Source organism: Hyla sarda, chromosome 6 (assembly GCF_029499605.1).
Source record: "Hyla sarda isolate aHylSar1 chromosome 6, aHylSar1.hap1, whole genome shotgun sequence".
NCBI classification, from domain to species: Eukaryota; Metazoa; Chordata; class Amphibia; order Anura; family Hylidae; genus Hyla; species Hyla sarda.
This window is the reverse complement of record NC_079194.1, coordinates 74,541,749-74,554,993: the sequence shown is the minus strand read 5'-3', so window position 1 is coordinate 74,554,993 and position 13,245 is coordinate 74,541,749. Positions and strand designations below refer to the sequence as shown.

The window sequence follows — 13,245 nt, the reverse complement described above, 5'->3', positions numbered from 1 at the left end:
ATGTTGGTTTGCATTTTTCAATCTGTTGGAGACAAGAACTCTCTGGTTTTGTCCATACAATCACAGCTTGGCTTTCGTGTCTTATGGAACTCTGGTAAATTGAAAGCTGAGCTGTGATTGGTTACTGGGTCATAGTGTGTGATCCCAGCCTTAGGGTGGATTCACATTGTGTTCTTCTTGTGGAGCTTTTGTTCAGAATAAAATCAACAACAAAATCCATGCTGAACTATTTGTGGAATTTTTGAACAGAGTTTAGTCCTTTCCCACGCTGTAGTGTGTGGACATAACCTTATTAAATAAAATAAAAAATAGATATCATTATTATTATTATTATTATTATTAAAGATTTTGCACTGATTTTCAAACTTTAAGGGGGAAAATCTGTGAGATCCATGCATTGCTTCATATAACACCTACAAATGGGCAAATACATAAAAACATTAAGTACCATGTAACCCAAAATTGAAATACTCTACCCCTAATAATGACACAGAACAATATTATCAGGGCTTTTATCTTTACTATAGAAAAGGCATGATAAAATCCACACAACAATGAGGCATCTGATGTAACAACATTGCAGGGATAACCCTAACACAAACAATAGGTGCAGATAGAGAAATCTATGAATTTATTGTAAACTGCAGCGAACAAACAGAAAACAAGCGACATTGTGATCCATAGAGAAAACAGACTTTAAAGGGAACAAAACTTTCCTTACAGCAACGCACTTCATCACTGAATAAATCATAGAAAGTCTGTTCTGAATTATAGTGATTCTATATTTTTAATCACTTCTAATAGGAAATACTGAAAATATCTGGTACAATGTAGTCAGTATGGGTTCCATCAATGAGGCCTTCTCCATTGTAATGCACAAACCAGCAGGGGATTTGGATGCCATCCCTATGGTCTTTACGATAGTCTCTTTGTAAACCCCTGCAAAATAATAAAATTTTAAACATCATATGTCTCAGAATACTTAATGATAATGGAAGAAAGTATGTGTGAAATCCGACATACTATTGATAATTTACTGTATACTTAACCCCTTAAGGACGCAGCTCATTTTCACCTTAAAGGGGTAGTCCAGTGGTGAAAAACTTATCCCCTATCCTAAGGATAGGGGATAAGTTTGAGATCGCAGGGGGTCCGACCGCTGGGGCCCCCTGCGATCTCTCTGTACGGGGGCCAGGCTCTCCGGCCAGATAGCGGGTGCCGAACTCCGCACGAAGCGGCGGCCGACACGCCCCCTTAATACATCTCTATGACAGAGCCGGAGATTGCCGAAGGCAGCGCTTCGGCTCTGCCATAGAGTTGTATTGAGGGGGCGTGTCGGCCGCCGCTTCGTGCAGAGGTCGACACGCCCCCTTCTCGCAGGCTGTCGGGGCTCCATACAGGAGATCGCAGGGGGCCCCAGCGGTCGTACCCCCCCCCCACGATCTCAAACTTATCCCCTATCCTTAGGATAGCGGATAAGTTGTTCACCACTGGGTCACCACTGGACTACTCCTTTAACCCCTTAAGGACTCAGGGTTTTTCCGTTTTTGCACTTTCGTTTTTTCCTCCTTACCTTTTAAAAATCATAACCCTTTCAATTTTCCACCTAAAAATCCATATTATGGCTTATTTTTTGCGTCGACAATTCTACTTTGCAGTGACATTAGTCATTTTACCCAAAAATGCACGGCGAAACGGAAAAAAAAATCATTGTGCGACAAAATCGAAAAAAAAACGCCATTTTGTAACTTTTGGGGGCTTCCGTTTCTACGCAGTGCATATTTCGGTAAAAATTACACCTTATCATTATTCTGTAGGTCCATACGGTTAAAATGATACCCTACTTATATAGGTTTGATTTTGTCGCACTTCTGGAAAAAATCATAACTACATGCAGGAAAATTTTTACGTTTAAAAATGTCATCTTCTGACCCCTATAACTTTTTTATTTTTCCACGTACGGGGCGGTATGAGGACTCATTTTTTGCGCCGTGATCTGAAGTTTTTATCGGTATGATATTTGTTTTGATCGGACTTTTTGATCACTTTTTATTCATTTTTTAATGTTATAAAAAGTTACCAAAATACGCTTTTTTGGACTTTGGAATTTTTTTGCGCGTACGCCATTAACCGTACGGCTTAATTAATGATATATTTTTATAGTTCGGACATTTACCCACGCGGCGATACCACATATGTTTATTTTTATTTTTTTTTACACTGTTTTATTTTATTTATGGGAAAAGGGGGGTGATTCAAACTTTTATTTGGGAAGGGGTTAAATGACCTTTATTAACACTTTTTTTTTACTTTTTTTTTGCAGTGTTATAGGTCCCATAGGGACCTATAACACTGCACACACTGATCTCCTATGCTGATCACTGGCGTGCATTAACACGCCTGTGATCAGCATTATCGGCGCTTGACTGCTCCTGCCTGGATCTCAGGCACGGAGCAGTCATTCGTCGATCGGACACCGAGGAGGCAGGTAAGAGCCCTCCCGGTGTCCGATCAGCTGTTCGGGACGCCGCGATTTCACCGCGGCGGTCCCGAACAGCCCGACTGAGCAGCCGGGATACTTTCAGTTTCACTTTAGAAGCGGCGGTCAGCTTTGACCGCCGCTTCTAAAGGGTTAATACCGCACATCGCCGCGATCGGCGATGTGTGGTATTAGCCGCGGGTCCCGGCCGTTGATTAGCGCCGGGACCCACGCGATATGATGCGGGATCGCGGCGCGATCCCGCTTCATATCGCGGGAGCTGGCGCAGGACGTAAATATACGTCCTGCGTCGTTAAGGGGTTAAGGACGAAGCAATTTTTTGCAATTCTGACCACTGTCACTTTATGCATTAATAACTCTAAGATGCTTTTACCGATTATTCTGATTCTGAGATTGTTTTTTCGTGACATATTCTACTTTATGTTAGTGGTAAATCGTTACTTGCATCCTCTCTTGGTGAAAAATCCCAAAATTTCATGAAAATGTTGCTTTTTTCTAACTTTGAAACTCTCTGCTTGTAAGGAAAATGGATGTTCCAAATACATTTTTTATTGATTCACAAATACAATTTGCCTTCTTTATGTTGGCATCATAAAATGGACATATTTTTACTTTTTTTTTAAACATTTGAGGGCTTCAAAGTATAGCAGCAATTTCCATGAAAATTTCAAAATCTGAAGGGACAGATGTTACAGAACTACAACTCCCAGCATGCCTGGGCAGTCTAGGCATGCTGAGAGTTGTAGTTTTGCAACATCTGGAGGGCTACCGTTTGGGCACCACTGTAATAGTGATCTGCAAACTGTGACCCTCCAGATGTTGCAAAACTGCAACTCCCAGCATGCCCAGGCAGCCTTTGGCCATCTGGGCATGCTGGGAGTTGCAGTTTGGCAACCACTAGCAAGGCAGCAGTAAAGATCACTTTACTGCCAGCTTCCTTGATGCTCCGCGCCGTCGCCTCCCTACCTCCGCCACTGATCTCCGCTGATGCCACCGATGATCGGTGGTCCCCACGGCATCTTCTCCCCAGGTACCGGCTGCCGTCTTCTCCCCCCGTTCTGCCTGACATCCAGGGGTGGGCAGAGCGAGGGGGGGGGGGGTTGGGGGGGTTTCCATGGTAACCCCCCATCTTCAACTGCCATTGGTCAGTAGTCATTGCTGACTAATGGCAGAGGATAGGAGGAGGTGGCACCACTGTGACCTCGCTCCTATCCCCTAGGATGATTGGGGCTCTCACTGACTGCTCCGATCATCCCTATTTTCTGGGCGATCGGGTCACCAGAGACCCGATCAGACCGGAATAGCGACAAATCGCAGATCTGAATTGATCTTGCGATTTGCCGTGATCGCCAACATGGGGGGTCTCAGGACCCCCCTGGGCGATCTGCAGGGATGCCTGCTGAATGATATCAGCAGCCATCCTGGTCGGGGACCGGAATTCCCATGGGCGTATCCATACGCCCTACGTCCTTAAGGACTCAGGATGCAGGGCGTATGCATACGCCCTGTGTCCTGAAGAGGTTAAAGGGGTACTCCACTGGAAAATTTCTTTTTTTTATCAACTGGTGCCAGAAAGTTAAACATATTTGTAAATTACTTCTATTAAAAAATCTTAATCCTTCCAGTACTTGTGAGCTGCTGTGATGATCCACAGGAAGTTCTTTTCTTTTTTTGAATTTCCTTTCTGCCTGACCACAGTGCTCTCTGTTGACTCTGTTCATTTTAGGAACTGTCCAGAGCAGGATAGGTTTTCTATGGCCATTTGCTACTACTCTGGACAGTTCCTAAAATGGACAGAGGTGTCAGCAGAGAACACTGTGGTCAGGCAGAAAGGAAATTCAAAAAGAAAAGAACTTCCTGTGGATCATAACAGCAGCTGATAAGTTCTGGAAGGGTTAAGATTTTTTAATAGAACTAATTTACAAATCTGTTTGACTTTCTGGCACCAGTTTAAGTTTTTTTTTTTAGTGGCGTACCCCTTTTAAGGGAAGATATCAGGCATAATCCAAGCTGCTGCAATATAGCTGCTTCTACAAGTCAATCATACCTTTGTGGTAGCTGTCCGTGTTGTCAAAATGAAGACAACGGCACTTTAGATTTTCTGAAGAGTCAAAGAGACGTTCACCACTCAGAGCAGTGTCGCGGCCTGGCTCGTCTTACCGCTCCTTCCCCCTTCCCCCCCCCCCCCCCCCCCTCCTTGATTAATATTTATGGCTTATCTTCCTGCGCTAAGCCCCACATCTAAGTCTCATACACTTGCACTGTTGACGCATAGGGCGGTGCACATGTGGTAAGTTTGACAGCCTCAGGCTAGGTTTCCACTTGTTTTTTTGTTTTTGTTTTTTTTTTTACCTTAAAAAAACGCCAGCAAAAACACCAGAAAAACGTCCACAGCTTTTTCCTGCGTTTTGGCAGTGTCTCTGGCGTTTTTCCTGGTGTGTGGAAACCGCCAGTTTTGTACCCTGTGGCAGTTTTCAGATACCACTCAGGGGGTCGGATTCTGAGCGCCCGGTCCACAGAGTGTAAGGAGATGAGGAGTGATGTATAGCGTCACTACTCACCTCCCCTGGCCGTATAGTATATAAGGTGGCATAGTGTACCCGTGTATACTATACAGGAGCCAGGAATCCTGTCACTATACTGACAGGACTCCCTGCTCCTATAGCACCTTTGGGCGGTATACAGAATATACAGCTATCTATAGATAGCTGTATATAGTGTATACAGAACACGAGATCTGCTTACCTCCCTCAATCCCTGTCTCTGATCTGTGTAGCTCCGCCCACTATGGATGACATCATTAGGGGCTGGGCTACTGTCGGAAGGCAGAGTGGTAAATATGAGTCTCTGTTCACATTGTATAATGTGAACAGACCCTTCTGCCAGTGTCTTTCCAGACAGGGAGACTCCAGCTGTTGGTAAACTACAACTCCCAGCATGCCCAGACAGCCAAAGGCTGTCTGGGCATGCTGGGAGTTGTAGATTTGCAACAATAGGAGGCTCTCTGTTTGGAAAGACATTGCATTTTGGGCGCTCTCCCCAGCAGAGAGCGCAAAAAATGTCCCTGCCCCCACGGTCTAAAGCTTAGTCACATACAGCCACAGTAGGCGGGGCTAAAGAACCATTTTTCCAGGTTATGTGAGGAGAGCAGGCGGACTATGTCAAAGGGGTGGGGCATTAGGGGGTTTCACTGGAGATCAGATGGCCCTCTGTCTCTTTGCTTTTGGTCCTTCGAGAGGGGTCCCTCTCATCAAAAAAACTTTTGATATATTATAGATTAATGTATGCAGAATAACTTTACAATTGAACGTTATTAAAAAATATGCTTCTTTCTATTTAATTTTCCACTTTGAAGAAATGACCACTAGGGGTCTCCCTACCAGTCCTGGCAGCAAGCATTTCAGACTCATGCTGGAGTCCTAAACACTACGAGCTGCCAGTCTGCTTTGTTCACAAAGGAGAACACTCAGAGCTGCCAGCCTGCTTTGTTCACAGTCTGTTTGGCTGTGAACAAAGCAGGCTGGCAGCTCTGAGTGTTTAGGACTTCAGCATGAGTCAGAAATGCTTGCTGACAGGACTGATCAGGAAAAATACAATAGAAAGAAGCATATTTTTCATTAACATGCTATTGGAAAGTTATTCAACATTCATTAATCTAAAATACATCAAAAGTTTATTTCATGAGAGGTACCCTTTAAGCCTGGGATGGATAAGTATATTGATTGTATCATTTCTATGTATCACTTTGGTAGATTCATGCTAGTTTGCAAACAAAGAGTATGTACTATTGTATTAATGCTTGTATGTATGTTTTATTTGGTTTAGCTAATTAATGTTTTATTAAATGTTATAAACTTTGCTGGTTACCGAGTGACTGTTAATTTGGTGGGATACACTGCTGGTACAAGACATTTCTGCCAAAATACCTTGTACAATTATTTCATAGTTGTACAAAACGTAATCAGTGTTTCTGGATGCTTTTTACAAACATATTTAGGACCTATAGTTTTAGGCTGAACTTCCTGCTTCCGTTTTCATATAGTTGGTGGCCATTTTGGGGACTAACAAAGAGAGCACATGGTCGGGGGAGGGGAATGTTTGTTTCACTCTAATTCTAAAATCACAAATGGTGTAGTCAGCAGGATTTTCCATAATAAGTGGAGCTGCAGACAGGATTATCACCCTAGAACCGCAACACCTACCATATCCCAAATGTATAAGGCTTCAATTCAGCACCCTAGGCTACCATGCACTGAAAGAACTCAAGACTAGTGTTGCTCGTGAATATTCGCAATGCAAATTTTATTCGCGAATATCGCATATTCGCGAATTCGCGAATATTTGCGAATATAGCACTATATATTCGTAATTACGAATATTCATTTTTTTTTTTTTTTTTTTTTTCACAGTACACATCACAGTGATCATCCCTCTCTGCTTCCAGCTTGTGTGGTGTAAAGAAGGCTGTAATACTACTGTGTGAGACTGGTGTGTGAATTTTCGCATATGCGAAAATTTGCATATGCTGATTTTCGCATATGCAAATTTTCGTTTATGTTAATTTTTGCATATGCTAATTTTCGCATATGTTAATTTTCGCATATGCGAATTCTCGCATATGCGAAAATAAAACGAGAATATTACGAATATGCGAATATTCGCGAATATATGACGAATATTCGTCCACATATTCGCGAATATTCGTGAATATTTGCAAATTCGAATATGGCCTATGCCGCTCAACACTACTCAAGACTCTAGACTCAGGGCTCGTTCACACTGCCATCGGGCTCCATTAGGTGGAGGTCCATTTGCAGTCCTGGAAAGTTTAGCAGAAAAGAAAATAGTGCTAGATTTTTATTTATTTATATAACTTTATTTTTAGTTATTTCTTTCCCTGCTAAACTCCAAGTGAATGGAGTCTTACAGATTTATCAATAGATCCTTAGGTGTGTTTCTATACCATTCCCTACCTTGTCACTGTCAGCAGCTTCTTCTTCACTTTCATTGTTGCATCCGGTTTGTCAGGATTATCAGTTTTGTGAACATTGGAGATCTCATAATCAATTCCATGGAAAAATTGTCCTGGAAAGTGAAAAAGCAATGCAAAAAGGGTTAATCAGCACAAGAAGAAGAAAACCCATAAGAGTATGTTTAGATGCAAGTCCTAAAACAATAAACACAATGAAGGAGATTTATCAAGCTCCGTAGTAGATTTTTTTTGCGTAAAAAAGTCGCACATACTTGCGCACGTGCAACTTTTCTATACATGCTGCAACTTTTTGATTTTTGCTTATTCCAAAGCACATTTCAGAAATCTGCTCACGCAGTAATTTTTATTTTTTTATTTTTTTACTTTGCAGTGGTCATGTATTTATTAAATGCGATAGTCGCTATTTATGAAGTAAAAAAAAAGTGCATCTCTGTTTAAAAGTCACATATGTATTCCAGGTCCAACCTGGCTTAGGGTAAGTTCACACGAGCGGATTTACAGCGTATTTTACGCTGCAGATCCGCTGGTGAATGCCTGCTCTATGCTGTCTTTACATGTGCCTGCTCATAGTGGCAATACGCCGCTACCAGCAGACACACTGCGATGTGAAAGTCACAGTATACTCGCACATCGCGGGAGCTCTCTGCCTGGCTCAGAGGAGGGAGAGCGGCCGCGATGTGCAAGTAAGCCGCACACATCGCTGCACAGTGTCTGCTCGTAGCCGCGTATTGCCGCTACCAGCAGGCACATGTAAAGACAGCATAGAGCGGGGCCTTCACCAGCGGATCAGCAGCTAAATCCACTGCAAAAATCCGCTCGTGAGAACGTACCCTTACAGAAAGTGTATACGTCTGCAGAAAAGGACACTAACACCCACTTTAACAACTGTTCTTGTTCTGCATCATGAAACAAAGCTACTACATTAATGTTAACGCAAATTATAGAAAAAAAATTATTATATGACTATTAACTCTATTAATTTTAAGGTTGAAAATACACCTTCATTTTAGGACACGTACATGCTGGCGTACCCACTACATTTTAAAATGAATGTTGTGTTAAAATAGAATAAGGCACAAAATAATTGTGTAAGAATTTTTACAGACTATGTAAATAACTCATATGTGGCACTAAAATGTTTCCTTAAAAAAAAAAGAAACATCCAAAGTAATACAGCTTCATGCACATTTTGGGGTGGGTAACGTACCGAGCAGTTTTATTTTTTATTTTTTTTGTGGCTTCACTATTGTTCATGTGCCTGTTGGTGCTGCGCTGTCTTCCTTCCTGACGTAAACTCCGGCCTCAGCGCAGCAACACAAGACTCCGCCCACCAACGTCACAAAATGCGGGCTCAAAATTAAACAAAAAAGCCTCCAGAGTACAGATATTCATGGTGCGGCATAGTATGTTTTTAATGTATTTTAATTTCTGAGGAGGGTGAATGGGTTGTTGCGGGATAGTTGGAGTGCAGGTATTTAGTGCCAGGCATCACCCGATGCGGTACGCCCCTCCCAGTCACTCTCTAGCAACGCTACTGGTAATAAAGGATAGATGAAGAACTTCGGCTAGTAACATAAGGGAAAACTTTTCTGCTTTAAAATATGCTTTTGTAAGTGGGTTTCCTGGGTTTTGCTTACGTGTGATTTATTTATCAAGGTTGTGTGACTATTTGATTAATAGGTCGCATGTATGCAAAAGTTTGTTTAAAAAAAATGGAGGGGCATTTACTAATCTTTTACTATGTAGTCTGGTTTTTATCCTGTTTTTTTCTACTTCATTTTTGACTATGTGCGACAAATTTATTAAATTGTTGCACGGCGTTAATAAATTTGGCACACATAGGCAAAAGTGGGAAATTTACTTCATGTAGTAGAAACAATAGTCTGTTCCTTTTTCCTGCTGTCTGAATAGGTTTGGCTGCTATGTTTCCTTCTGGATCTTTTGTTTTTGAGTTTTTGTTTTAGCTTTTTCACCACATCTAAATAATTCAATAACTAAATTGTAGTCATTGCTCAGAATAGTGATAAACAGCATTTAGTGTGTGTGTGTGTGTGTGTGTGTGTTTATTACATTTTTTTTAACACTGTTTTTTCTCCTTTAATGTACTTACTCTTTTTGTTACTTCTTCTACAGATCCGTGTATCCTGTGGACTCGGATTCGGTGGACTACTTTGACGACCAGCGTTTTTCTTTGCTGATGTTAATAAAATGGTTAACGAGGGCTTGTGGAGGAGTGTTTTTTTGTAATAAAATCTTTTTTAAACCTGTTGTGTTTTAATTTTTTTCCCTTTACTGAACAGGCTTAGTAGTGGAAGCTGTCTTACAGACGGAGTCCATTACTAAGCCGGGCTTAGCGTTAGCCACAAAAACAGCTAGCGCTAACCCCCAATTATTACCCCGGTACCCAACGCCACAGAAGTGCCGGGAAGAGCTGGTACCAACAGGCCCGGAGCGTCAAAAATGGCGCTCCTGGGCCTAGGCGGTAACAGGCTGGCGTTATTTAGGCTGGAGAGGGCCAGTAACAATGGTCCTCGTCCATTCTGGTAACGTCAGGCTGTTACTGTTTGGTTGGTATTTGGCTGAAAATAAAAATTGGGGGGACCCTATGTGTTTTTTTTTTTTTATATTTCATTATTTATTTAAAAAAAAAAAACGCACAGGGTCCCCCTATTTTTATTCTCAGCCAAATACCAACCAAACAGTAACAGCCTGACGTTACCAGGGTGGGAGAGGACCATTGTTACTGGCCCTCCCCAGCCTAAATAACACCAGCCTGTTACCGCCTAGGCCCAGGAGCGCCATTTTTGATGCTCGGGGCCTGTTGTACCGGCTCTTCCCGGAACCCCTGTGGCATTGGGTACCGGGGTAATAATTGGGGGTTAGCGCTAGCTGTTTTTGTGGCTAACGCTAAGCTCAGCTTAGTAATGGACTCCGTCTGTAAGACAGCTTCCACTACTAAGCCTGTCCAGTAAAGTAAAAAAAATAAAAACACAACAGGTTTTAAAAAAATGTTATTACAAAAAACACTCCCCCACAAGCCCTCGTTAACCATTTTATTAAAATCAAACAAAGAAAAACGCTGGTCATCGAAGTAGTCCATCGATTCCGAAGGAGTCCACAGGATACACGGATCTGAAATGAGAAGAAAAAATAAATAAAAATGGGTTAGCACATTTATTATCACCTGCTCACACATCTCCCGCCCCGCACGACTACAACTGCCAGCATGCCCTTACAGTAAGGACATGTTGGGAGTTGTAGTTGTGTGGTGCAGGAGATGTGTGGGCAAGTGACAAGCTTGTCCCCTGCCGCCAGCTGCAGGACTACAACTCCAAGCATGCCTTTACAGTACAGTGGGGCAGAGGCCGGGCACAGTGTTTCCCAACCTGGGAGTTGTAGTTTTGCAATATCTGGAGGCACCCTGGTTGGGAAACACTGTTTTAGGCCAGTGTTTCCCAACCAGGTTGCCTCCTACAACTCCCAGGATGCCTGGACAGCCAAAGGCTGTCCAGGCATGCTGGGAGTTGTAGTCTTGCAACATCTGGAGGCACCCTGGTTGGGAAACACTGTTTTAGGCCAGTGTTTCCCAACCAGGGTGCCTCCAGATGTTGCAAAACTACAGCCAAAGGCTGTCCAGGCATGCTGGGAGTTGTAGTCTTGAAACATCTGGAGGCACCCTGGTTGGGAAACACTGTTGTAGGCCAGTGTTTTCCAACCAGGGTGCCTGCAGATGTTGCAAAACTACAGCCAAAGGCTGTCCAGGCATGCTGGGAGTTGTAGTCTTGCAACATCTGGAGGCAACCTGGTTGGGAAATACTGTTTTAGGGCTTGGGCAACTTACCGGCTTCCGTAGGATACAGCGCCGCACGACATTGCTGCAAGACACTGACGCGCGACAGTGCCGCCCGACGATCTCCGTCACCGATCGTCGCTGGAGCCTCGGAAGGGTAAGTGAACGTCTTCGCCGGTCCCCTTCAGCTGTTTAGTTTTGCAACAGCTGGAGGACTACAGTTTACAGACCACAAACCAGTGGTCTGCACACTGTGGCCCTCCAGTTGTTGCAAAACTACAACACCCAGCATGCCCTGACAGCCAAAAAAGTAGGTAAAGGTTCAGCTCACCATTAGCAGCATGCAGACCCAGATCACAGTGAACTCAGCACACCTTCCAGCGGAAGCCACGGAATGAGCAAGGGCCGTGTTCCCAGGTACATGAGATGAAGCAAAAATTAGGAAAATCCGGCTCCCAAGACTGGATAAAAATTAGTAGCTTTAATGAATCATATTAAAATCCAATGTAGAAAAAAGAATAAGCTAAAAGCACAAACGAAACGCATCGGTGCGTTTCGTTTGTGCTTTTAGCTCATTCTTTTTTCTACATTGGATTTTAATATGATTCATTAAAGCTACAAATTTTTATCCAGTCTTGGGAGCCGGATTTTCCTAATTTTTGCTTCACCTGACAGCCAAAGCCTTTATACTGCCTCCCCGCTACCCTCACTTATGGGGACACTGATATACATCCCCCCTTGTCTCCCGCCCGTGCCGCTCAGCTCCCACTGCTACAAGACTACAACTCCCAGCGTGTACTCACTGTAAGGGCATGCTGGGACTTGTAGTCTTGCAACAGTTAGCAGACAGATGGGAGTTGTGTGGCGCTGGCAGGTGAGAGGGGGGGGGGGGGGATGTAAATCACTGCAGTCTCCCGGTAGCGCAGTGAGGGTAGCGGGGAGAAAGTATGTCGGAGCTCGGGCGGCAGTAGCTTTTCCTGCTCCATGTTGGAGCTGGAGTAAATTTAGTCAATTTTTACGGCCGTTGCGACAGTTTATTGCGCAGCTGCGACTGTCGCAGTTAATAAATACCTGACCACTGCAAGTCAAAAATGCAAAGTAGCGTAAATCAAGCTGGAAAAATGTTTGACTTTCTAGCTCTTGCTAGAGAAAGTCGCACGAAAAATAGGGTAGGCGCAATTGCGACAATTTAGCGCCAAAAATAGTCAGAAAAAAATGACTAAAGCCCTTAGTAAATGCCCCTCATTGTCATATAAAAGCCATACATTTGAAAAGAATGATAAATCTCCTTCATTGTGAATTTTAACATATTAAATTTGCTTATAGGGAATCATTGATCATCTCATATGGTTACTATCACTATACCTTTTGCCGAAACCAGAGAAAAAAGTTTTTAATAACTTATATAACACATGCAAATGGGCAGTGTCCTGTGGGCATTAATAATATAAATATAACTTCTCCTCTCTGCTGTTGATTGATGTCATAAAGCAGTGGTCTTCAAACTGTGGCTGGGAGTTGTAGTTTTGCAACAGCTGGAGGGCCACAGTTTGAAGACCGCTGTCATAAAGAATAAGCAACATTACGTGATTCCCAGTGCACTGCATATGGACTGGATTTTAACCCTGTAACCGCCATTATAGCTTTGTTAACCATTTCCCGCCCTATGACGTATAGCTACATTATGGGCTGGAATTCCTTAAAACAAAATTACATATATAATTATGTAATTTAATGTTGTGATAGCCTGGGGGGTATAGGGTATATGGGGGTGTAGCTGTGCGGTTAATAAAGGGTGCTTGCTTAACCCTTTCTATTCGTGACACCAGGGTGAGGTAGTGCTGGGCGGTATACCAGTATGAACCGGATACCGTTTTTTTTTCTCCAACAGTATGGATTTTTGCCCATACCGCTATACCGGTCTGGCCCCTCCCCCACCCTCCGGATGAATTGTAGAGCCCA

General features: G+C 43.1%; 1 protein-coding gene across 6 annotated transcripts in view; it reads right to left on the bottom strand.

The window, feature by feature from the left end:
* Positions 1-512: 512 nt before the first annotated feature.
* The window catches only part of LOC130275779 (inter-alpha-trypsin inhibitor heavy chain H3-like), a 136,538-nt gene continuing 123,805 nt past the window's right edge, over positions 513-13,245 (bottom strand). For all 6 annotated transcript variants that reach the window (XM_056524168.1, XM_056524170.1, XM_056524169.1 and 3 more), the window contains 2 exons: positions 7,474-7,585; positions 513-939 (listed from right to left, as the gene is read on the bottom strand). In XM_056524168.1, the coding sequence (XP_056380143.1) occupies positions 798-939; positions 7,474-7,585 (254 nt within the window). In that variant the 3' untranslated portion in view covers positions 513-797. The remainder of the gene's footprint in view (positions 940-7,473; positions 7,586-13,245) is intronic.